This window comes from Hippocampus bargibanti, linkage group LG01, assembly GCF_051943395.1.
Source record: "Hippocampus bargibanti isolate YZ-2025 linkage group LG01, ASM5194339v1, whole genome shotgun sequence".
NCBI classification, from domain to species: Eukaryota; Metazoa; Chordata; class Actinopteri; order Syngnathiformes; family Syngnathidae; genus Hippocampus; species Hippocampus bargibanti.
Genome location: NC_142734.1, coordinates 31,565,196 through 31,591,626, shown reverse-complemented (window position 1 = coordinate 31,591,626; position 26,431 = coordinate 31,565,196). Strand labels below are relative to the sequence as shown.

Below are 26,431 nucleotides of genomic sequence, written 5' to 3'. Positions count from 1 at the left end.
TCTGAGTTCATGAACATTTTAGTTTTGGCAGAAATGCAGCGACGATGCATTCCCCCCCCCCTTTTTTTTAACTTTTGACATATTGCGAGCACCGCCGTAGGGGATAAATCACTTTGATTCATTAAGTCCATGTGGGTCTTACATAATATGCCTATTTGTCGGTATTTGCGAGTGTGAACACCCCATCTGGTTCCTATTCATTTGTAGGGCAGGACCAAGAACCTTTGTTTACCTCTTGGCACCACATAACTGTACTAAGTCAGGACGTAAGACGCACTCACTTGGTCGCTCCATTAAGTACAAATCTCCTATCCAATTGAATCCAGCAAGTTATCTGTATTCACAATCTATGAACATCTGTAATCTGGAGTGCAACCTAATAGAACACACCCTCCAAAAAAGCATACGTCAATTTTTAGCCCGATCAAATTGTACAAAATATATTCATAGAGAAAGATTTGGAGGGGCAAATGAGGTTGACCAATATATGCTTGTGACTTATATATATACAGTAAAGTCTCGTTATATCGATATTCTCGGGAGTCAGAAAAAATATTGAAGAAGAAGAAGAAGAAGAAGAAGAAGATTTTTAGTGCATAGTACTGTTATTTTTGGTTGTCTTTTTTTATAAATTGTAAACATCGACATTTTTTAACACAATCCCTCAACACTAGGAACAAAGTAACTTCACAAATTTTTATTTATTTATTCTTTTTGCGTCATTTGGGTAGAAGCGGACATGTACAGGTTCTGTCTAAGAAGAAATGAGCCATGATCACCTGATTCGCGGCAGTAATTACAAACACTCATTTGAAACTCAAATGTTGTCATTGGTCCAGTTGGCTTAGACATGGTGGCGCTTTTTTTATTAAGAGAACAAGTATTACAAATTACATAAACAGCGGTGGAGTCATGGCAACATTTAAAGGAACTACTCAGCCCTCCTTCAAAGAATAACACAAAACTTGTTTCATGTAAATGGAAGGCAAAGCAGCAGTAGTCTATCTCAGAGTGGAAAGGCTAATCATCTTTTATTTGCCGATGGCAACTGTTAAATGCCGGGACACATTCATTTGAACTCCAACTGCCAAAAAATGATGGGAAAACAGTCTCGTGGTGCAGTGCATTTGAAAAGTTGGCATGTGTACCAATAGAATTTGGCTGTCAAAGCAGCAGCATAAACAGTTATAGTGCAGCGTTTAGAACAGAGGTGGCAAAGGTACTCACACTCATTTATAATGTACAGTAAAAGCACATTCTTTGTAATATTGCATATTTTAATAATTGCATGTTTTCTTAACTGTTATTTACCCTTTCACTGTTAATCCACATTGCACAGTTTATTAAGTTATCGGGTAACAGGATCCCAGCTGTCTTTGGGAAGTAGGTGGGGGACACCCTGAACTGGTTGCCAGCCAATCGCAGGGTATACAGAGACCAACAAGCATCCACGCTCACAATCACACTAGGTACAATTTAGAGTGTTCAATCAGTCTGTCGTGCATGTGTTTGGAATGTGGGAGGAAACCGGGGTACCCGGAGAAAAAACCCACCAGTGACGGGGAGAACATGCAGGGAAGCCGGAGCTGGAATCGAACCCAGTACCGCGGCATGGGCCACCCAACTGACTAATATAAAAAAATAAAATAAAAATACATTAGTTCATGATAACAAATGGAAAAAAACAGTTTACCCAGGGGTATTTTTTTCATATTAGATGGAACATGTTAGAATGCCAGACTTTTTTTTTCGGGTTTGCACAAGACATAAAATATTCACATGACTGATTCTTGGAGGCAACAAAATCAATAAGCTCATTGATGGAGAATAAACAGAATCAAAATAAGTAGTGAGCCGGTAAATGAATCCTCTAGTCAAGTACAAATATCTGAAAAATGTACTATATCGTACAGTAAGAAAGTATTGGTACATGACTTCCCCCCACTGTTAGGGGACAAACAGAGCTTCTCAGTGTGCCAGCGTGAGCATACATGTGATTCCGCTTGGTGCACACAGACCCCCATAGTTGCCCCCTACCCAGAAAAAAATCACTTGTAACGTCTGCAAGAAGGGTAAAAATAGGCAGACAGGCAGGCAGACAGACAGACAGACAAGTTTAAAAAATACAAATGCCCTTCGGCTGATGCCAGGCATTTGCATTGGCTGTACTAGCATGTTAACATTTTGCATCATAATTTTAGATTAGATTAGATTAGATTAGATTAGATTAGCCTTTATTAGTCTCACACCGGAGTAAACTACATTTCAGAGCACAACAAAATTTGTGTAGCTATTCCTAATTCTGGTTTTCAAAATCTGAACACATTTGAAGTCACACAATAGATCATTGTGCACTGTCTACCAGCGGTCCCCAAACTTTTTTGGCTCACTGACCAGTTAAAAATTATTAACTATTTAACATTAATATTTTCAGTGACCGGCCTGAATCCAGTGTAACAGATTAATCCAACAAAACAATCTGATATTACCTTCATGAAAATGGTGGTATTTTCGGGAGAGAAAAAAACACGAATCAGTACCCGAAGTCTTTAACACATTTGTAGTCTTTGTCAAAATTACAACGTCATTTCCAGTCCTTTGCCAATGCAAAATGTATTTCAACTAAATACTTTAAATTCCCACCATTCATACTTTAAATTCCTTCCATTCATCGCATCTGACGAATCGAGGTCAAGTACAATACAGAAAATGTGTTGTATTTAGTTCCTGTTTCTTTTAATGCAAACGGGAACAAAACAACAAAACAAAGTGTCAGGTTCATGTTTGTGTTCGGCACATGACCTACCCTCAGCCACTCTATCCATTGACGCCAATCCCTCGCGCCGGCCTCCTTTTGCAAGCAAAATAACCAATGGCGACGCGCGGAGCAGGCGAGCCCTCACAAGCCAAACCCACAATACCGCCAAAAGACAACATGTGACTATACTGCATTGCCCAATGAGAAAGCGAGAGAGAAGGATCGTAGCGTCTGTGTGCATGCGTGTACATTTGTGTGTGTTTGTGAGACAGAAAGAGGGAGAGAGAGAGTGTAATGCACCATGCATACACCCGCGGATTGATCCCTCCATTACGCACGTCGGAAGATTCGGAAGAAGGGATCACGTTGAATTCAGGAGTGTTAAAGTCGTGTTCTTCACACGCACAGGTGAGAGAATCCATCCGCATTTAACATCGTCGTGCAGTGCATGGTGTACGAGAGATACTGTATTGATTTGGCGCAGCGTGTGCCACGCACACTCGAAGAAATACACTAACCACAAAACACAACTTAACGAACGCGACTACGGGCGTTTACGACACCTGTGTAAATGTCAAAGGCGCACAGGGATGCACTGTTTTTGTTTTTGTTGCATGCATATCTGCAGTTTCAATACGGCTTCAGCAAGGCAGAGGTTACTATCGGGCAAATTACTCCACACTCTGCCAAGCTGCATGCATACACGGGTGATTCGTATTGTTTTTATGTATTTTCTTTTTTTAACTCGATCGTGAACAAAACATTCATGTTATTTTCCCCCTAAAAAAACAAAATTTGCCTTATTTATAAACTAAATAAGGGTATTTTTAACGAAGTTTGACAGTCACGTGATGCAAGCCTGTTTAGAATTTCCTAATATACTCTCCGTAATCATTGTTAAACACGTCCAATCCACATTTTCGGAGCACTTGTTTACAGTATTTTTATTTGGATACTGTAATTTGCTGACGGACCACTAGATGTCGCGCATTCCCGCGCCTTTCAACTTGCCCTAGATTAACTTTTTTTATTGTAGGCATCATAAAACCGCCTTGAATCTATTTAAAGGACACTGGAATGTTTAGGAACAATGAAAAGTATTCGATTCACTTCAGAATAACGCTATAAAAATGTGAAATGATGAAATAGGTGCCATCTCATATGTAGCCATTTTTACCCCCCCTGAAGCCATGTGGCTCCCTCACTCATAGCAGCTGGGAAATGGGAACGTTTGATTCCACATGGCCAGTATACGCCACACCAGCTGCTATGTACATGCACACACTGAACGTCTTTCATAGTCAAGAGACCGAACAGTCGTCATGTTCAGTCTCTCGGTCCGCTGGATTTGTGTGACACTTGCAGGAGGACCCTTGTTGAACATTAACCTCCAAGTTGAAGTTGCCAAAGTAGAGTGATGCTACGTTCAGTCCGTTAGAATTAATATCATTCGAAGGAATTAGCGATCAACTTTGATGAGTAGACGGCAAGGTGTTCTCGTATAAATGAGTATTTTCGAGTCGGATTTTCTCGCCTGATAATTCCCATTGTTTTGTCTTCCACAGGAGGATGAAATACATTTTCATTAATATTTAGCCCAAGTTCTACAAACTTGATCTTGAGTGCAGAGCAGAGTCCAGCTGCCATTCATCCTAACAGGAATGGTGGATCACTTACCGCTTGGCGAAGAGACCTTCCTGTACTGTACGAGTTTATCGGATTGTGAACGCAGCAGCCTCCGTTGCGATGCCAGCGAAGGGGTTTCCCGAGACATCATGGTGACCGACGCCTGCGTCTACCACCCTTACCAAGGGGTGTCTTCATCGCCGGGGCTCTCTGAGGATGACCTCAGCATCTCTTCAAGCCCTCGATCTTCGCTCTGCTCTAGCCCAGATGCCTCGTCGCCTAATTCCCACACCAATGCCAGTTCCAGCTATGAGAGCAGAAGCTCATCTGGAGGCGAGAGTCAAGACAGCCTTCTGGATCTCCTGTTCACGCAAGGAATGAACAACTCGATAAGCTCCAACGTCGGCAACAGCGCCTTGATTTCCTCCCCACCTTCTTCATCATCCACCACCCCACTTTTACCCATGGGCCTCGCTTGGGAGACAAAGAGGGACCAGCGCTTGGGTCTATTTCAGCACCAAACCAAAGAGAACTATTGCGAGTTTCCCATTTACCTGGATGAGCTGCAGGATCCTGCGACGCTCCTCTTTCAGCCCACTCTGGAAGAGATCGAAGAGTTTTTGGAAGAGAACATGGTGGTGGCGATAGGGAAGGAAGACGAGGGAAGTGATGAAGCAATGTCACCGACGCCAGAGTTCCCTGAGGCCGAAAGGACCGAGACGATACCCCGAGAGGTCTTGCAGAACTCAGATCAGACTGTCCCCGAAGCCCATTCTCCTTCGTCCTCCCACAGGGAGAACAAACAAACACTAAATACATCAACGGTGGATGTGAGCTCAATAAATTTGAGTTCCTGTTACAGCGAAGTCGATGCAATCAAACAGGAAGACTGCGGATCACCATCAGCCTCAGGAGAAAACGCCGGTGCTGCTTCCAACGTGCCGGTTATCTTACAAATCCAGCCCATCCAGATCAAACAAGAGCCTCACGCCTGCACCGTCTCCGATGCTCAAATGCAAGAAACTCCTTTGCAGAAATGTCAAGCGACGCAGGGTCCGTCGGATATCAAGATCGCCCAGCTCCTGGTCAACATCCAGGGTCAAACCTTTGCCTTGGTACCTCAGCTGCTCTCCCCGACAAACATTGCATTTGCAAACAAAAATTCCTCCAAATTCGTTCGGATCGCACCAGTGCCCATCGCCGCCAAACCCACCGGGCTCGGAGATAGCGGGTTAGGTAGCGGCTCAACCGCAGGGGTCCTCGCTGGAGGTCAAAGGTACCAGAAGAGTGCTGTGGCAGACCTTATAAAAATGCACAAGTGCTCTTTTCCGGGCTGTAATAAGATGTACACCAAAAGCAGCCACCTTAAAGCGCATCTGAGGAGGCACACTGGAGAAAAACCTTTCGCGTGCACGTGGCCTGGTTGTGGATGGAGGTGAGGAAAACCATGTTATTATTTACATCGGGTCTCAAATAGTGGCACGCTGGGTAGATTTCTGGTTGTTAAGGTACTTTGTTAGGTTATTGATTCGTCAAGGATGAAGAAGAGAGATAGAGACATGATTCCAAAGTAGTGTTTATAATTTAAAATATCTATCTATCTATCTATCTATCTATCTATCTATCTATCTATCTATCTATCTATCTATCTATCTATCTATCTATCTATCTATCTATCTATCTATCTATCTATCTAGGTGAATGATGGTGACCTTGGACCTTTTGTCTATTGATTTTGTCATAAAAAACGTTTACAACCCAAAAATGTTACTACCTAAAGATAAACCCATTACCTATGCTAATCCACGAAGATGCTAATGATAATAATAACTTCAAGGAATTCATTGCTGAAATGATATTCCATGTTTCTGAATGGAATATGATGACACTCACCTCACATGTTTACAGAGTGCCAAATCTGCCAGGGGGAGTATAAAAGAGAATGCACTCGGTCCGCCAGAACCCCGAGCAACTTGGCGCGCGGTCTGCCAATTTACACACCCAAGACTGCCTGCACCTAAAAAAAAAGAATAATAAAATAAAACACCCTTTTTATAGCGAGTGCAGCCGACTGTCTTTGGCAAAATTGTCAGTTGAATACTGACCAGGTGATTTGTGTCACAAATGCGGCTCCTCGTCAATCTCACTTTTCAACCAACAAGTATGTTACTTTTTTCCCAAGTAATAAAATAAGCTTAGCACTGTACATCAAAAGTAAATGTCTCAAACTTAAGGCCCGGGGGCCAGGTCCAGCCCTCCACATCATTTGATGTGGCCTGCATATGGAAATGTGTGGGTCAATTGACATAACCCTCATCATAATCCGTAGAGTTCTGTTGTTGTTGTGATTGTTGTTAACAATCACGTCAAGCCTCACGGCTGTCAGTCATTTGTGATGTGGTTAGACACACATTCCACGCCAGATAACCAGTTGTAACACAAATTACACACTGAGACACTTCATAAAGAGGAAGATTTAGAAATTATTATCTAGTGTTATTATTTGACAAGTATCAGAAAAGCTTGACATTGGAACAGCATATGTCGATCCAGGAGACTTAATGTTTACTGTGGATCAGAAGGAAAAGCCGATTGTCAAACACAATTTGTGTTGGTTTGCGCAAAGCGACTGCTGGCTAGATAGTTGCCACTATCTGTGTGTTTTTGTACCGTGGTAAAATTTCAGATTAGATTAGAGTTTCTTTTGAAGTTGACTGAATGCAGACTTTGCTCCCTCCACTAGTTATTGCACTTGTTTGCTGGCTGTCTGTGAACACTTGCCATACACACTGATGCCCGGTTATTACGGAATCAAGTTCAAAGTTTTTTTAGCCCGTGACGTACGCATAAATGTTCCAGTGAGCCAGGATGCACAAAGTTTGCAAGTTAAACAGTGAAAAGGTCATCAGAATGTTCACTCTTGATACACTTTGATTGCTCAAGCGCAGGCAGTGCCATACATTTGAGCAATTAAATTTGGCCCATTTAAGTATCAAGTGTTTTCGACTAAAATGTTTCCTCCCAGTTGACTGTGTTGACTACGGTAGTCGCCGCATGTGAATTGTGTTATGTAACAAAGGGTTGGAGCAAACACATGGAGGTCTTAAGGGGTCTCACGAGGACTGAACACATGCAGAAATGCAATGTAAACTTTTCCATTTGGAACATTGACATGAATGGTGCATGCACAGAGGATCATTATTTGAGTATATCGTCGACCGTCCACTTCGTGTCTGCAAGCAGGAGGTTATTACGTAATTGTATTAGTTCTCCATTTTACAGTGGCACATTTAAGGTCAGAAATAATTTGGTCTTAGACGCTGGTCCAATTTGGTGATCAATCACCATGGGAATTCATAAAATCCCTTTAAAATTAACGCATTCACTGCCAGACGTGCAAAAATATGTCCACTCCAGTGTCAGGGTTTTTGTCATTTTCACTCAAATTCCAGAGAATATTGAGTTTTAGGACTACATAAAAATTCCGTGCAGTGTAATAAACATTAGACTCTCTTCTTGCATCAGAAAAAGAGTTGATTCCTAAAGGTCTGGAGTTATCTGAGCTTGAAATGTGTGCAGCTGTACCAAAGGCAAATGCTGCCCCTTGTGGGTTTTTTTTTTTTTTTGCCAGAGGTCGGACCAGCGCTTTATCTGCACCAAGCAAGAAAAAACAACAACCAAACAAATTTGGGACTGGCGCTCCACGTCATATTTTCAATTCCCAAATACTGTAAATTCGGGAATGGCAGTAAATGAGTTAATTGTCGGGGCAACGTTAAAATTAAGTGTCAAAGTCAAGGCCCGCGGGCCAAATCCGGCCCGCCACATCATTTTTTTTCGGCCCGCGAAAGCAAATCAAACTTGTTAAATTCCATGATGATTGCTAAAATCTGAGCCAAAATTCCATATTTTTGGATGTCAACCACAATAAAAGTCATTATTCTTGACTTCAGATTTGAAAACGAGTTATTCATTAATTTGCTGTGTGCTCTATATGTAATATTTGAAGGGATTTAAACATTCTAATGGGTTCCCCAAATTCATAACGGCCCTCGAGAGGAAACCATAACTACAATGTGGCCCGCGGGAAAAAATGACTTTGACACCCCTGGTCTAAACCAAAGGTATCAAAGTAATGCCGTTATGAATTTGGGGAAGCTATTAAAATGTTTCATCCCCTCTACATATTCCATACAAATTAATGAATAACTAGTCTAATCTGAAGTCAGGAATAATGACTGTTATTTTGGTTTACATTAGACCATTTGAAATGTTGGTTCAGACTTTAGCAAACGTCATGAAATTTCACAAGTTTCATTTGTTTTCTCATGGACCGAATGAACTTATGTGACGGGACAAATTTAGCCCGCGGGCCTTGACTTTGACATCTGTTGTCTAAACTATCATACAACTGTAAAAAAAACTGCCACTGTTATGAATGAAATGCTTCAACATTAGCGCTTTACATTAAATGTTTTGGAGGTCAACTGTTTAAGTGTGAAAAATCACAAAACAACCTTTGCAAGACTTTCAGGAAAATGTTATTTGATCTTCCAAATCAAGGTTGTTCAACTTCAGATGTTCCTTTCCAATGTTTTAATTTAGGATCCGTTTCATTCATGCCCTTGGAGGCGCATTAAGTTTCAGTTTAGTATTGTTCTCATTGAAATCAATGCGCTTGTCTTGCCAACATCCACGCTTTTAGAGCCTCAATATGACATCAGCGTGACAAGGTAATATATAGTCCTACTTTCGTTCTCCTCACCCCCCCTGCCAGGAGCTGGAGGTGAACCGGGACGTCCTCGTAAGAGTGACTTCAGAATAGATCCGTGTGTGTTTGAAGAGTGGGGAAGAGTCAGATTTCATTGGCCGGGGCTCCTGCATATAACTTGCATTTTATCGCTGTCCTTCCTTCATGCTTTCTGGATGTTATAATTTGGCAAAGGTGAGGTAGCGGAGGACCAGTCCTGCGTAAATGCTAAGCACATGCAAGGCGGCCATAGCTGCAAATGTGTTCCGCTCCAACTTGCATCAAGACTCTTTGAGGTCGGTGTTTGATGGCCACGCTCAAACCTAAACAGTTTATTGTCATAACATGCGCGTCCGCATAAGCGTTTGACAAACCGTCACCCGATCGGAGGCTAGTCAGCTGATGCATTCTTTGTCACAGCACAGAGCAGCGTTGTTGCCGGGCGGCCACGGCATCGGATTTATCTTTAGATTGTGACACCTTTAGATCAATGCAAACCAGAGAAAGGGAATGACTTTGTTGACATGACGGTCATCCATGTGAAAGACGTATTGTGTGTGACCTGCAAAGCTTGTTGAAAGACAAATTCTCACAAGGTGTTTACACATGAGGCATACTAACCAGGCACAGGTGGAATAAATGGTTTAATTTTTGAAAAATCTTTCCAATCATGCAATACCATATACTCTATATATATATATATATATATATATATATATATGTATATGTATATATGTATTCATTACATTTGGTCTTCCTTCCATAAATTTGCTGCTGTGAAATGTACATGTCTCCACAGTGAGACTATTAAAGGCTAATCCAATCCAACCCAATCAACTAATTAAATGGAGGCAATTTTGTAAATAATCCAGTTCAAAAAATCGGTACTAAACAGAACATCAGTTTGTTGCAGCATATCGTCAGTTTGTCGCTTGTGTGACTTAAGTAGCGAATGAGGTGTCTATGTGGGCAAGAAATACACAGTGAACTCAACTGTACAAAGACGGAGCCCTGAGGAATGCCGTATGTCGCCAATGTTGCTTTTGCAAGGTGACATGCTCATATTATTAAGACTGAATCAATTCTCCGCATTTGGTTTGTTTTCTATTTTTAGTCTGATTTAGAATGTCAAGAGGCTTTGCAGACTTTGTTTCCTTTCTGTGCAGCGCCTTGGACATTTTTCTTAACATGCCGGTTCATATTTACTGGTTTTTGTCTCATTAGATATTTGACTGTTCTGTTTAAGATTTTCTCATCAAGAATTAATTGTACTACTAACATTAAAACAGCTCATCTAAACTCTCATTTTCATTTTTTTTTCACCAACGATATAATGTCAGAAGCTTAATAAAACCTTCAAATGTAGTACTGACATTTATTGTGATTTTGTCCATGATGGCCTAATTCCAATATTTGCTGTAATTTTTAGGGTGTGTTAGGTTATCTGTGCCCAGAGGTAGCACACAGCCCTTACATATGGTATGTGTTTCCCCACAAACTGATATGTATCCCAAGTGCAAGGGCTGCAGTCACTCCAAGCCAGCCCAAGGGCATGTGGGCTCAAGTGCCCTCCAGTCACCCTCACTTTTGAACTCTGTGACCTTGTATGCCGCACCTGCAACTTTGCAGTGTGGAGGTGGCAAAACTTCACACAAGTTGTTGTGGGTCTGTTAAAAGGCAAGGGATTGGACACTGATGGCCATGTGGTCTTTCCACAGAGGTTGTGAGTTGTGAATATCCATTTGTCCCTTTGGCTTTTCGGTGTCTTAGGTAGCAGGATCCTTTGTTGTGTTTAAATTGTTATAATGCTACCAGTAGTTACTGTAATGTCATGTAAGGTGTATGTTTTTATGATTGAAGCATGGCCAAGTTTGAAGCACATTTACCTCAGATGTGGTTTTACTATTTGTAGGATGACTCGGTTATCCACATTGTTTTATGTCAGTCAGTCTTTTTGTGTTCAATCAGAAGAAATGTTATTTCAAGAGTATTGTCTTTTTTTTCAAGAAATGTCTAATTTACTAATTAATTTGCACACGAAGACAGGAAACAGCGTGTAAAAACTTGACATGACAAAAAAGCATTTACAACAATCACATAAGATTAATCTGTTTTTCTTCATTAGGAAAAAAAGATTAGTGGTTTTTTACTTGAAAACTGTTTCATGAACATCAATCACGCATTATTTGGTCAATTGAAATAATATTATTTAATAACAAGATAACTAGAGCGCTATTGCAAAAGCCTGTACCATATGATACAAAATGTACCCTAACTGGCAATTTTATCTGCGACATCATCAATAGTTTAGCACGTCCGTCTGTAGTTCAAAGGTTGTGGGTCAGATTCCAGGCTTCGACCTTCATGTACGACCTCTACATATGAGCTAAATGTGCTCCTATACTTTTCATGCTCTTTGCATCGCTGCGTGAGTTTTCTCCGGGTACTCCAGATTTCCTCCCACGTTTGCAAAGTATTATAATAGCTTAGCTAAACAATCTGAATTGATCGATGCTTTAGTAATCAAGCATGATGCATGAAGAAAACGAACGATTTTGTGTGTTCAGTTTCCAAGCCGCTAAACAGCTCAAACGGAAACGTTAGCATCTATACAAGCAGTCATCTGGTGTTGATAATTATGGTACGAGAATTAAATTATACACTCGAAAATTAATTGAGACGGCCTGGTGGTTCAGTGGGTAGCGGTACAGAGGTCGTGGGTTAGATTCCTTCCTCTATTGTGTATCGTTTGCATGTTCTACCCGTTCCTGCATGGGTTTTTTTCTCCGGGTATTCCGGTTTTCTCCCACATTCCCAAAAGATGCATGATAGGTTGATTGAATACTCAAAATTGTGTCAAAGTATGAGTGTGGATTCTTGTTTTTCTCTGTGTGTCTCTTGTGAGGATAAAGCGGTTCATAAAATCAATGGAATGCTGGAAAAATACTTGAAAAATGAGCAAACATGTGGTGACATTTAAGTGAGATGTCAGGTTACTGGTTTATTTTCTTCCTCTATTTACATTGTTCTCTTAACAACCCCCTGCTGACAGAACAGGCAGTACAAAGCCAAAGGTACCCAGAGTTCGTCCTTTGAGGAACTGAAATCTTGACAGCTGTGGTTTCAAGCGCAACTTTACAGGCCTGCATTTGGTCAAAATCCAAACACGTCCACTGACTTTCACTGCCACTCTTGCTTTTAATGTGTCAAATGAACCCATATCAGCAAGAACTGTAAAGTCAGTTTGGATGTACAGTATCATAAGTAAGAAGATACCAGAGAAACTCAATCATTGGGCCTATAAATTGTTGGGCTTTTTTGATCTTGCATTTCCGTTTTTAATAGCTACATGTCATGGACTCTGCCAGCTAGGCACTCTTTATTGCGGGGCTATTAAGATGATGAACGCATCGGTTATGTAATTCACGTCTAAGGTGAAAATGGGTTTAAATAACGACAAGTGGCCGCCTCACATCACTCCCAATTATCGCCCTGGGAGAAAAATGGAGAAGCCACTTGAGATCAACCCATGTTACAGATTAATCTGACCTTAACAGCTTTCCTAACACAGAAGAGCGCACACAAAAGTCATGTGCTGGAATGTGCGGACGCTAAGCTATCGTCCACTTAAAACTCCCCTGTTATGATATGCACACTGTGGCAAGGCCAAGGAGACCAGAGAACAGGCGGGCCAATAATAGATGAGAATTTGTAGCCCTCATGTGTTGGAGCTAAATATGGGCCACCTCCTCCGCTTCGTAGAAAGGATGCAGGTTAATTCACATGTATAGAAACATCATCATGCTCAAAATGCTACCTTTTTAGAGTTATACAGTGATACCTTGGCTTACGAATTTAATTGGTTCCCAGAAAGTGTGTGTAAGGCGAAAAGTGTGTATTCCAAACGTTAATTTCCCATAGGAAACCATTAAAATGAGAAAAATCAGTTCCCAGGTCTCTATAAAACATAATTTTCGACTAAATAAGCCTTAAAACTAAACAAAATATACTGTAATTTATGTATAATAAATGCGCTATGTTATTGTAATTATAGAAATAAACTACTGTATAATAAAGTCGTTTTATTTACCTTTGTGATAGTCGTTGATGACTTGATGGAATGGAGTGTGAGGAGGTGGGAGGGAGAGGGAGGGACTGTAGGAAGGAGGGTTAGCCTATCTTTCATGGGCTTATGCCCAGGGATGGACTTTTCCTCCTGTGTAATGAAAGTCCGGTTCGGCATCTTTTTCCAAAAAAGGCCGGTCTCATCAGCATTGAACACTTGATGATGAATGTAGCCTTCTTCTTCCACCATCTTGAGGAATGATCCCTTGTAAGCTTCGGCAGCTTTATCGTCAGAACTGGCTGCCTCACCATGACGAATGACACTATGAATCCCTGTACGACGCTTAAAGTTCTCGAACCATCCGTTGCTAGCCTTGAAATCATCAATAAATAAATGACGATATCTGAGTGAATTTGCCATGCTTTCTCGACGATATTTGCTTTACTCACGATGTCGCCGGCTAGCTGCTTGTCGTTAATCCAAATTAACAGAAGTTTTTCAACCTCTTCTATTGCCCGAGACCGTTGCTTAGACATCGCGGAAACACCTTTAGCAACACATGCACCTTTAAAAGCTTCTTTGTTCCAAAGGATGGTAGCAATGGTCAACTAAGTCGCACAAACGCACACCTTGTTTGTGTTTCTCGATGATCTCCTTCTTCTGCTCGACCATAATTTTGGTGTGTGCCCTCTTCGGCTGAACACTAGCCTGTGATGGGGTCTTTTTCGGACCCATAACAACAAAAGTATCCAACAAATCCTTGAAGACAAACGACGTATGCACTCAGAGAAAGGTTGTGTGGAAAAGTAGTCTGGCAGCTACAGTGGCGGTGTTCGGCCGTGTGGTTTGGTGTTCTTCCGCCAAAAACTAGTCCGGCAGCCATTGTGGCGCTCTGTGTGTTTCCCGAAAAATAGTTGGTATGCTAAGATAGTATTCTCGTGAATTTAACATTCGTTTAAAGTTCGTTAGCTAAAGCGTTCGTAAGCCGAGGTATCACTGTACTTATGTACAACTATTTAGGCTGAATGTCTTTTTGAGCAAAAGAGAAAAGTAAAAAGAGAGCTTAACAAAGGTTGGGCAACATTGCATTATTAGAAGCATTAGAAGCAAATGGTCCTGGATTTATGGCATCCTGTGATTTTGTGTTTCATTCTCAACATATGATATGATCTGACCGTAATGATTGCACACCAAAAGAGACTGGTGAAATATTGTCGAAAATATCCAGTCATCCACATTTCAAGAATCATACTAATATGTCCTAAATCTCATTCCGGCAGGTTCTCCCGATCAGATGAGCTGTCCCGACACCGGCGCTCCCACTCTGGAGTAAAACCATATCAGTGTATCGTCTGTGAGAAGAAGTTTGCCCGCAGCGATCACCTGTCAAAACACCTCAAAGTCCACCGTTTTCCACGAAGCAACAGGACAGGGCGCTCCGCAAACTGACCCCTTTGATCCCGCTCTCAAAGACTGACACTAAGCGAGGGGCGGGCGCATGTGATGAAGGACAGAGGACGACATGGGGTTGAGGGGGTGATGGGTTTAAAAGGAGTTTGCGCAGGACTTGCGTGTACAAATACGCATGTGACGTACGTACTGTGATCATGTTATAGGTGACAATGAAATAACTGTATAAGGTAGACACAAATGTTACTTGACACAACCCTCACAAGTGGAATAAGCTTCTTGTACAGGACAACTTTATTTTGTCTCACTCGGTTTTGGAACTAATCAAAATGGAATAGCATTATGGTTTTCAGAGTATTTTTATATTTTTGTGTCCAAAGAGCCGACAAAAGTTGCATCGTATGAAAAAAAATGAAATAATTCTTTGATGACTTTTGGGAGGCAAATGTTGCCACACAGGATCAAGTAAAACAGTTGTTATATTTTAATATGCTGGACATTTCCTTGTTGTGCTATGGTATAATGGTGGCCTTGGTTTAATTAGTCCCCTGCTAAGAAAAGGGACTAATCTGGATTTGAGTCAAACTTTTAGGCCGTGCTTCACGTCTGAGCTTCTAACGCTCAAGTCAAAACAACCAAGTGATTGGTTTGGAATAATCTCTTCCAGGTATTGTTGGAACCAATTCAAACTGTCAGAGCTGCAACCCTACGCAACTTTATTAAGTAAAAGTCAATTGACCCACCACAGAGAAGAGTGTTTGCAACAATAATAATTCAAGAGTATATCAAACAGGGCTTCAAATCATTCAAAATATGAAAAAAAAAAAAAATCCAAATGAAAAAATCAAGCCCTTGCCTCCGCTTTCCAATGCTGTGGTTCACTGAATTCACTGAAATCACATCCCACTCAATTGTGAAATATCTATCAGATAATGGATCAGGACCAGTGAAAATGGAAGCTACTTCCTCCAATATCCTTCTCATGCTTACACATAACTTCACCAGCCGTAAAAATATACCCGCTTAGAGTCTCTGGTGGCGGGAATATATACCACGGAGTTGGCGCAGGTTGTTGTCACGGGGGTTTTCTCCATGCTGTGACAGCGAGAATGTATTTTTGGGCTTGTAGGTATAGTTTAGTAGCTCACAGCATGTCGCTAATGTGCCATATAACCGCTCAAGTGGATTAAAGCAGGTGGTGGGTCGATGAATGTTGCATCTAAAATACTAATTCCTGTTGTAGCCAAAACCACAATAATCCGGAAAATCTAAATTGTCAAAATCCTGTAAATGCCCCAATTGAGCACTACTTTGTTTCAATGTTTCATATTTTTAGCCTTTTTTTTTCTAAACACGTGTCATGCATTCAGAAACAAGCAACGTATCAACACTCGACCTCTCAACTGGAATTCTAGGTCGAAGTCAAAGCGAGAAACCGAACGATCAACGATATTGTGCAGACAACTTCAGTGTTTTATTTTCCGCTACGTTTCAGTAACATCTTCCTACCAATTTTCTTCAGATGTTTTTTAATTAGGATTTTGAAAGACATATTTCCCCCAAAGTGATCCGGGATGAGATTTTATATTCTGGGAGCGTACCAGTCATACCCTCCACCTTTATTTTCCCAAAACTCATATCCTTTGTCCACTGCGAGGCAAGAATCCAGTTGATTTTGAATGATATCATACAAACACTTGTTTGGATAGCTAGCATAGGTGCCTAGCATACGTTTCTTTTTTGGCAACATAACGGTCCTAGTTTTGGACTTTTATTCTTAAAAAACAGTTGCTATTGAATGATAAAAACACTGTTCGGGTAGCTATCAAAGGTAGCTAGCATGTTTCTATTCTGGCAATGTAACAGTTATAGCTTTCGACTTGTATTCATAATTAGAGGTCAACATGGGAGCATGAGCAGAGGTGTGACTGTGCCAAAATGTCACATCTGGACTTGGTGGTGTCCTCAAATGTCAGAACAAAGGCGCCGCAGTTTTTCTCTTAGTGAACATTTTGCAGGTGACACGCTGCTTCTCTGCTTCTTATTCCATACACAGAAGAGTAAACACCGCATCGACATTCCTTTGAATTCTGAATACGTTTCCTGAAAATGACTCAGAAAATAAGAACATTTTATATGGATAATGCTTTCCGCTGAAATCATTACACTGTATAATTTGCAGTGGCATGCAAGACATTTTTGGTTGTGTGCCCTCCCTGAATATTTTGAGAATTGCTGTGTTGTTGTATTGTGGTCAATCTCGATCTCAGATCTCAGCAATGCCTTTGTTGCCTAATCTGGTCTCAATGTCTACTCGCTGACTTTTTGTCATTTAAGGCAAACAAATCAAAAAATGGGTGCTAGTTTATATGTGTGTGTTTCAGTTCACACTTTTTAATTGGCTTTGTTAAAAGTAAGTCATTTCATAAAATGTCATGTCCCTTTAATGCATCCTGTCCAAGATGTGAAAGAAGTCATAAAATAACTCGCCAATGGACACATTCTTGAGCGTGCCAAACAAACTTGGATCTTCTGAAATCAAATCCGTATATTATTCACATGACTTAACAACAGTTTGATTTCATGACAGATTTAATATTTTATATTTCAAAATGAAATAAATGATTTCTAATATTGTTGTTGCCCTTGTGTTGACTCTGCTGTCCTTGTACATTTTCCAAAATAACTGCTGACTCAAAAGAAGCACATGGTTACAAATTAGCCGTGTTGTTGCTGCTAATTTGGTGCAGACCTTTGCATGTTAAAAAAGAAAAAGAATATTCGTACATATTTGAGATGTGTAGTTTTTAAATTTCACCTCATTCTTTTGCTTTATAGGATAAACACTCGAATGTATGGGGCATCAGAAATCTGCCCACAGTTCTGAGGATATAAATGCTTCTCAATCGAAGTGGTAAACAATGATTTTAAGTGAGAAAAATATAATCACAAGGTAACGATTTAGATGAAATATCCAAGTAAAATCGCACGCGGACATGTAAAATGACCTGACTGGTTCGCCAACGTTATCGCCCATAAAGGGGGGGAAATTTGGGTTCACCGCGGCAATGAGTTAAACAGCTCTCTCCAAATGTTGACTTACGCTTGTTGGCCGACTGAAGTCGATGTGTGTTCATCTACAAATCAGAATCGATTTATCTTGAGACTGTTTGCTTTATTGTCTGGTAATCAGCAATGACACAAAGTCGCATAAAATCCTGGTTCAGCCCGGCCTGAAATCATATCCCTGGGTTAATGGACAACTGGAAAACTTGGAAAATATCACATTTCCTTGCCTCGGAAAAATCTTTGTCCTTGGACACCTTTTGCTTAAAACCAACTTAAGTGTGTGTGTGTGTGGGGGGGGGGGGGGGTTGGAATTGGGGAACATTAAGTTGTATGTTCCTTCAGTGACAGTGTGAGTTTTCTCTGGTTATTTTATTCATACATTCAGCCATTCTGCTTTTCCTGCATATTCAACCAGTTAGAAAACTTGACTGAATTATATTTAGGTGTGACAGGAAATGGACCAGTAACTACATTGTCTGTTTTATATTTATGGAAATACAACGGAAACATGTTTGTGATGAGCAGCTATTTGTTTTTACCAGGACATATAAAATGACATATGTTGTGGAAAAGTAAAATTATTTTTTTTTAAAAAGGGTGTGCGCTTCTGAATACGGCACTATATACACTATGTGCCAGATATATTCTGACCACATACCCTTAAGTAAACAGCGCAGTAGTGCAAAATGTACACACATGTCATTTTCCTGTAATTGCGGGATAGTAAATAGCAGCTTGCCTGCTTTTGGGAGGACAATTCCACCCCGATCTTAAAACAAAAGTAGAATCACTATTGTCTCATGCCTTATTCATAGAAGGAAAACAATCTGCATGCTAAGTATGAACTGAAAAATACATGTGTGTATATGAAGAAACAAACAGTGCATTCAGGCAAGAGAAAAATGAAACGTTGCAATTATTAAAACGGAGAGATCAAATACAGTGCAAGCATGACATCACTGATGAACACGAAACTGCAACTCTGGCAGGCCGTGTTTATGGCAGTGTGAGATTTCAACTACTGTAACCTCAGAACTGTTCTCCTAAAATATAACCGACACGTGAAGCTTGCAACAAGGGCACCAAACATCCTGGACCTTGTTTGAAGCATATGTTCTGGTCCCATTTTTAACCTTCATCGAATCAATCATTTTATTTCCATTCTACTCCTCGATGTCAAAAATGTCTGAATTGCGGCATTCAATCTTTTTTTTTCTCTCATCACGCCAGACTATATTCTACCAGTCGAGTATTTACCTGGTTTGTTCAAATGTTGTATAGCGCAGGTGTCAAACTTCACAGCCCGCAAAAGATCATGTGTGTCAATTTCGATGATCCTTTCTTTTTAATCTGTACAGAAAAGACACATTGTCATGTTTAACTCATTCATTGCCAGATGCTGTGCAAAAATGTCCCCTCTCCAGTGCCAGGGTATTTGTCATTGTCACTTGAATTCCAGGACCCACAAAATATTGAGTTTTAGGACTACATAAACAATCAATGCAGCATAAGAACCATTATACTGTCTTCTTTCATCATAAAAAATACAGTAAAGTCTCGTTATATCGATATTCAAGGGAGTCCGAAAAAATATCAATATAACCGGGACTATCGATATATCCGACCCTGTTTGCATGTAATTTTGTCCGTGCGTGCATAGAAATAGTATCGATATAACCGGGACTATCGATATATCCGATATCGATATAACGAGACTTTACTGTAGTTAATTTAATTTAATTCCAAAGTTTTATGTATCCGGAGTTATCTGAACATGAAATAGGGGTGGCTGTGCAAAAGTTAAATGCTGCCCCTTTGTGGGAGGGAAAAACATTGCCAGAGGTCTGACCAGCGCTTTAATAATAATAATAATAATAATAATAATAATAATAATAATAATAATAATAATAATAATAATCATCATCATCATCATCATCATCATCATCATCATCATCATAATCATCGTCATCATCATCAGAATCAGACAGCCTTTAATCATCCCACAATGGGTAAATTTGCAGTCCACAGCAGCAATTTGAAATGGGGGTGGGGGGTGAAAATATAAAAAACAAGATAATAATATTAATAATATTAATAATAATAATAATATTAATAATATTAATAATAATACCTTTCATTTACATGCGCCTTTCAGAACTCTCAAGGGCACTTTACAGTCACATGATAAGTTTTTCTGCAGAGGAGCAACAGCAGCTAGACGCGCCAGCGCTTTATTGGAACCCCCCCTCATTGACAAGAAAAACCAAAACCGAAAAAAAAATTGGGACTGGCTCCACGTCATGCTTTTCAATTCTCGAAGAAATTCAGGAATGGCAGGGAATGAGTGAATAAATAACGTTAAAAATTCTGACCCTTTTTATAGTTGAACAAATAACAGGCAAAGAGTTGACTGATTTGAAAACTAGTAATCCATCAATTTCCTTGTATGTATGGATAGTCTTTGGTCGTGCTAAAGATTCCATGTCAAGTGAGAAAAGCAGTTCAATACTTAGTCACTGTAGAAAGAAACTGTTTCGCATATGTTGCATAAAGGAACATAAATCTGGAAACTGTGAGGGTTGTCAATACACAATTTGGACCACATGGTAAATTTGCATGGAAATTATACACCCTCCCCCCTGCTATTTCTGCTGGACCTTCTTCCTTGTTCTACACCCCCCGTTCCTCCAACTACCTAGGCAACCCCTCCCTCAGTGCATTAGAAGACTAATGGAAAGAAGCTTTTTTTTGGTTCACTGTGATGCATGTTTCACTGAGTCATTGTGTCAAACTCAAAGAGACATCGCAGTCAAAGAACGTTGTGTGAGCCTCTGTGATGTCCGCCTTTTGGATAGATCATGTGGATTTATGGGAACGTGCAGGCAAGGATGCAACAGGAGGATTTAATTCAACACATATGGAGAAGGCGGCCCGGAGGTCGACTGGTTAGCGCGTCGGGCCTCACGGTGTATGATGTCTTTTATTGACAAAAGAAAGCAAGAAGCAGAAATGAACTCAATTGCGTCCTGAAGTTGACTGTGTGTCGCGATTTGGATGAAGATGTTCAAATTGAACACATTTAACCACAATACCGGAGTAATTGTGTCCAACTACGCATGGAACAGACACCGAACGTTTGATGTTAACCCACATATTCACTGCATTACAATACAATACATATTGATTTAACAACAGCTGAAGCTGTAACAAAGCATTGAGGTAAATATGCTACTCCTTGTCACAGCTTTGAAATTCAAGATGAGCGAATATTTGCAAAAAAAACGTTTGACAATAAAATATCTTCTCTTTGCAGTGTACTCGAGTAGGAAGGGTTTTCAAATCAATGCATCCATCCATCCATTTTCTTATCAGAATCAGAATCAGAATCATCTTTATTGCCAAGTATGTAGAACACACAAGGAATTTGTTTCCGGTAGAAGACGCTGCACTAGTATCGTCGTCAAAAAAAAAACTGCTAAGTTGCACTATACAGTTCCATTTTGGCTACTGTTGAAAGAGTTCAAAGAGTTAATGGCTTGGGGGAAGAAGCTGTTTAAATGTCTGCTGGATTTGGTGCGCATGGATCAGTAGCGCCTGCCTGAGGGGAGTAGCTGGAAAAGGTGGTGGGCAGGGTGCGGAGGGTCCAGTAGGATTTTCCGCGCCCGAGTTTGGATTCTTGCAGTGTGCAAGTCCTCGAGAGTGGGTAGGGCGGTGCCAATGATTTTTTCCGCCGTCCTAACTGTCCGTTGAAGTCGGATTTTATCCGCTTTATCCTTACAAGTGTCCCGGGGGGTGCTGGAGTTTATCCCAGTTGGCTACGGGCGGTACGTGGGGGACACTCTGAACTAGTTGGCAGCCAATTGCATGGCACACAGAGGGGATCGACCATCCACGTTCACACTCACATACAATATAGAGTGTTTCATTAACCCGCCATGCATGTTTTGGGGGAATGTGGGAGGATACCGGAGTACCCGGAGAAAAATCACACAGGCCCTGACAGGGAGAACAAATTCACACATGAATGCAGGAACCAGGATTGAACCCACAACCTCCGCACCCTGAGGTCAACCCGCTAACCACTTGCTCACCGAGCCACCCATATCATTGATTTATGGTTTTTTTTCTCGTTTTTACCCAAAATCGCAACATCATTGAAATTTGGTTTGCTATAAATGAACAAAGTCAAACAAAGTCTAACAGGACCACAAAAAAAAACACAAAACCTCACAACGAAAGGAAATAAAACTTGGCTTGGGTTACGTGACAATCAACAGTAACACCAACAATGAAGCGACGAAGACGTACGGCATTGCAGCGGCCTGGCACAAGGCTTCGATGACAGCCGTGAGAGCAGACGATAACTGTTGCGGCACAGAAATGGAGGCCTGCAGCCGCTGCGAGCAATGTCAGCAATGCTTCTTTTTTTTCTCAATATCAAATGGGCAAGAAAAGCTTTTATTTGATGTTCTGCTCGAGTGTTTATTTTAATCCATCGTTGCAATCTACTTCTCACATATATTCTATAGTTTTCTCCTTCCTTGACAATAAGCCACATTCTCGTCTGTCCCGGAAGCCTAAAAAAAGTGCTTGCACTGAGTTGCGGGCTATCGTTACATAACGCCTATCATATGATCCCAGATGTTGAATCAGCAACATAGGCCATATAGTTTGTACAAGTCAAACTCAATGCTGACCTTCAATTTATGTGCACTGTCCGCTTTTTCCTTTTACTGTATTTCATTGACACGCAGCGATAAGCGCACACAGAGCTGCCACTCATCGTATCGCCTTTCACGGTTTCACATATTTATTTCACTATTTTGGTGGGCATGCTGTGCATGATTTACCAAGACTTAGATCCCGCTTAGCGGGCGACGAGCGTTACGTTGCATGTTCACTGTTGAAATTCGGTGGAAACTGTCATATTTTAAAGAGAGATTTTCTCTTCAAATAGCAAAGATGGAATTCAGCATGAAACATCTGTGATGTAATTGGAAGCATTTGTCAACTGAGTTTCAGAAACCAAATGTCGCGCCAGATAATTGTGGAGAAGTCATCATCTGAATAAAAGGGGTAAAAGACATGTTTTCATTTATTTAACTCAATTTGAGTGCCCGTCCGTAATGTAGGGACAAGATGGCTCTCGGGGAGTCCTTGACAACTTGTAAAGAAGTTAAAAAATAAATAAAATAAAAAATGTGGTTGAAAGGAAATTAGTCATAAGTGATACGTCATGACTCCAACTTGTAAATGGCTCCAAGGCAGCCCTTATATCGTTCAGAAGCCCTCAAACTATTCAGATAACTTAATAGAAGCTATCTTTTGATATGAATAGATTTGATTTATTATGTTGTGTGAACACTGGTGAACAATTATCAACAATATTTTTTTTCAGAGATGCAATTGAACTTTCTGAGATCTTTTTTTTCGCTGATTCCAAAGCCACCCTAAAGTTGTTAATTATTAAACCTAGTTTTCACGCTCACTCTGCATAATACGCAAGGTGGTATGTCATATTTTACATGCATTTTCTCTTTGCATCGTCCGTTAAACGTGCCTTCAAAGTAAAATTATATAATTATATTATAACAGAAACTTATTTTCCTTTCGGGTTTTCCCTTCAGGGGTCACCACTGCAAATTGTGTTAGATGTTGGGCCCTGGTTGGCTGGTTGGCCTGAAGGGAAAAGCCGAAAGGGAAAGAAGTTTTTATTTGTATTCTATGTGTATAGTCTTATTTTGAAGACACTTTTAAACGTCACCATCGCGATCAGACCATTGCGGTCAGGTGGTTCATTGTATCATGATTCGTATTTCTTATTACGTTTCGAAAATACCATCCAGGTCACATCGTATTATTTTGTTGCATTTATCTGGCCATGTCTGATATTGAACCAGTCCGTGGGGCAAAAAAACGTTGGGGGGACGGCTAACTCAACAACTCAAAGACCAGTTCATGTAACGCTAGCGTCTGCCCGCACCAGGAAGGAGTTTGTGTGTGTTACGTAACTCCCAGAGGGCACTTTGTAATAGATGGAAACAAAGTACCTTCCTGCGGATGATGGCGTCACGGCGTTGAACAAAGATCCCGCTTGTGGAACTCTAAAAGTCGTCTGCATGAACTCTGTCTTTCTTCCGGTCTGATTTATATCTGCTTGTCTCCGGTTGTGATCACGAGGGGCACAGTAGCCTCCTACTGTTAACGTGCGTTGCAACCAGAAGCTAATATAAGACACCCTGGTGGTCACTGGGAGCAAGGAAAGGAAGAAGAAAAGACTGAGTGTGCTGATATTTGTGTCCACGTAAATAAACCGAGAGGAAAAAAATGAGTCTCACTTTGGAGAGTGCGGACCTCAACCAATTCCATTTCTTCTCCTTCAGCCATTGTGGGTTGACAAAACCGCTATTAAATCAACACAACAATATATTTGCTTATCAGAATCAGAAAACCTTTATTCGTCCCACAATGGGGAAATTTGCAGTCCACGGTAATGGGGTGGGGGGCAGTGAAAGGATAGACAACAAGATATTCTAAGCATAACAAAATTAAAATGTCAACTGTATACTGTGCAAATGTAAATGTGCAAAACCGTTTCATAATGCTAGCTCTGGTCATTATGTTCTTGTCACTAGTGGTTAGTGATACTATTATTGGCTCGTGACTTAAATTGACACTCATGTGACCAGCCAATCATAGTTTGCGAAATATGGCATTTCTAGCGCCTTCGAGCAGGCCTTGGGTTGCCAACTTGAATTGATTGTGAAGGCGTCCAGGTAGATTTCTGACCCTGGTAACAAACGATCGCTGAAATGTGATTGGTGAAATGCTTAAATACGAAACACATATCTGGAAGCAGCACAACATGGGAAAAGCAATGAAAGGAAGCTGAAACACAAATTGGAATTATTTAATAAGAATTCATGGACAAAATATAATTAACAATAGTCTGTGATTCAGATATGTTTAGGCCAGCAGAGAAGGCCTTGCAGGCCCTGACGTTCCACCAAAGCTGTAATAAAAAATAATGTACTTCACACTGTTTGTCCACATCAACACATTTTCTTTCATTTGGCCAATGCAATGCATTTTGATACCATCAGTGGTCATGATATTAATTTAGCGTATCGGGGCGGTGTGAACAAGTTGAACTTTTCATTGCACTCAATCATTCCTCTTGTGTCACGGCTTTTTTTCACGCTGCATATCCACAAGCTTGCCACTAATCCTCGTGATGGGTGTGAATGACAATTGCTCTTTGACAAATAGGTAGCTTTGATACAATATGTGGTTTTTTTTTTTTTGTGAATTGTTATGTAAATGTTGATAGCAGTTTTTTTTGCAGAAAAAAACTGTCTTTCGAAATGTTGTTGAGGACTCAAATAAAATGTCGTAAAATAGCATGTATCTTGCTCGGGACTGGCGTAATCATGCCATTGAAAGTATTGGAACATCAAAGTTGAGAACAGAAGTAGGCTAGGAGGCTAATGTATGTTGAGACAGCATAAAAGCTCTGTTAACAACAAATCAGATTTGAACAATTCCATCATGATCTTGCTCATAGTATCTTGTAATTTGATGGTATGTTGTGATGTTACCACTAAGCTTCATTATAGCCCTTTATTCCTTTCACTACCATTTTGGCTTGCCTCATCGCTTTCTACAGCAAATTCTCAATTGTTGTCAAAATTATTAATCTTCGGCATGGCCCAATGGGACGTTTATAGACATGTCCTTGTCTAACTATGAATTATCCACAAAGACAAAGACACGCCAAGATGCCTGTAAGCGTTGTATCTTTGAAGAAGGGTGTGGATAATGTGAACTGATTTTGAAGAATTACCAAACTGCTTTGAATGTATGTTTGTACAAACGCAAGCTTGCGTTATGTAATTTTACAAGTGCTTATGTAATACAGGTATTACAAAGCACCAGCAACGCACACGTTTTTCAGGTACATCTCAATACTTTAAAATATGAAGCGAGAATGGCACAGAATCAAGATCCATTCGTATGTTTGCTAGAGCGCTTTTAATTAGAACCAAGGGTGAGTTGGAACCAGTCGTTGTTGACTTGGGCAAAAGGGAGAGTCAATCTCAGGGCAAATCCAGACAAACATTGCCAAAAGTTACTCACAGTAGGTTCATTAAACATTCTTAAAGGTGTAAATGGAGTGTGATTGCGCTGTTTGCTAGCCATCCAAAAGTGGGTCGCAGACCCATTTTGTGTGGGTTGCGGGTAGCAAAAAAATGTAGTTTTTCAGAACAGCAACAGAGGTGTACCAGGTTCCCATAAAGAACATACTGTACAATATTGGGTAAGCATTTGCAAATGTGACTCACATGCACTCTTGTCACTACCTACTTTATCAACAAACATTCGCTAGCTTACGCTGCAGCTAGCGAAATGCTTTTGGAGTATCCAAATGTTCTCCTCCGAGAGCTGTATCCAGAAAAAATGGGACACAAGAGGCAGTTTGATTTTTATTTTTTATACGCATTAAAAAACAACCAGTCAATCCAGCAATTATGCATTGATTATATAATGTTGCTTTTTTGTACTGCCAGATTCCCTCGATGGTAATTTGACAAACAGAAGGTGACTTCTTGTATTCCTCCTGTGTATCGAGTAGTAGTGTTAAAAAAAAAAAGAGCAAAAGCGTAAACATGAAGCTGTAAACACACTCTCGGCAGTCATCTTTGCTCAATCCTGTGTGCTCTTTAAATGTATGTGTGGTTTTGCTTACGTATGC

General features: G+C 40.5%; 1 protein-coding gene and 1 long non-coding RNA gene across 2 annotated transcripts; one reads left to right on the top strand and one right to left on the bottom strand.

Annotated features, from left to right (window-relative positions):
• Window positions 1-2,475: 2,475 nt before the first annotated feature.
• klf15 (Kruppel like factor 15) lies at window positions 2,476-17,244 on the top strand. The gene is made up of 3 exons (XM_089010869.1): window positions 2,476-3,166; window positions 4,324-5,819; window positions 14,481-17,244. Exons 2-3 carry the CDS (start codon window positions 4,420-4,422, stop codon window positions 14,647-14,649), a joined length of 1,569 nt encoding a protein of 522 aa, XP_088866995.1. The 5' UTR covers window positions 2,476-3,166; window positions 4,324-4,419; the 3' UTR covers window positions 14,650-17,244.
• On the bottom strand, window positions 5,971-24,087 carry LOC148903903 (uncharacterized). The gene is made up of 3 exons (XR_016116693.1): window positions 23,730-24,087; window positions 18,937-19,029; window positions 5,971-6,401 (listed from the first exon to the last, which is right to left on the bottom strand). It is a non-coding gene; the product is annotated as an uncharacterized LOC148903903 (long non-coding RNA).
• Window positions 24,088-26,431: the final 2,344 nt, after the last annotated feature.

Bases quoted from the DNA above. Each gene is read 5' to 3' on its own strand.
- klf15 (XM_089010869.1), top strand. From the start codon at position 4,420: ATGGTGGATCACTTACCGCTTGGCGAAGAGACCTTCCTGTACTGTACG. The intron at 5,820-14,480 runs GTGAGGAAAACC...TCATTCCGGCAG, and splicing joins TGGCCTGGTTGTGGATGGAG to GTTCTCCCGATCAGATGAGC.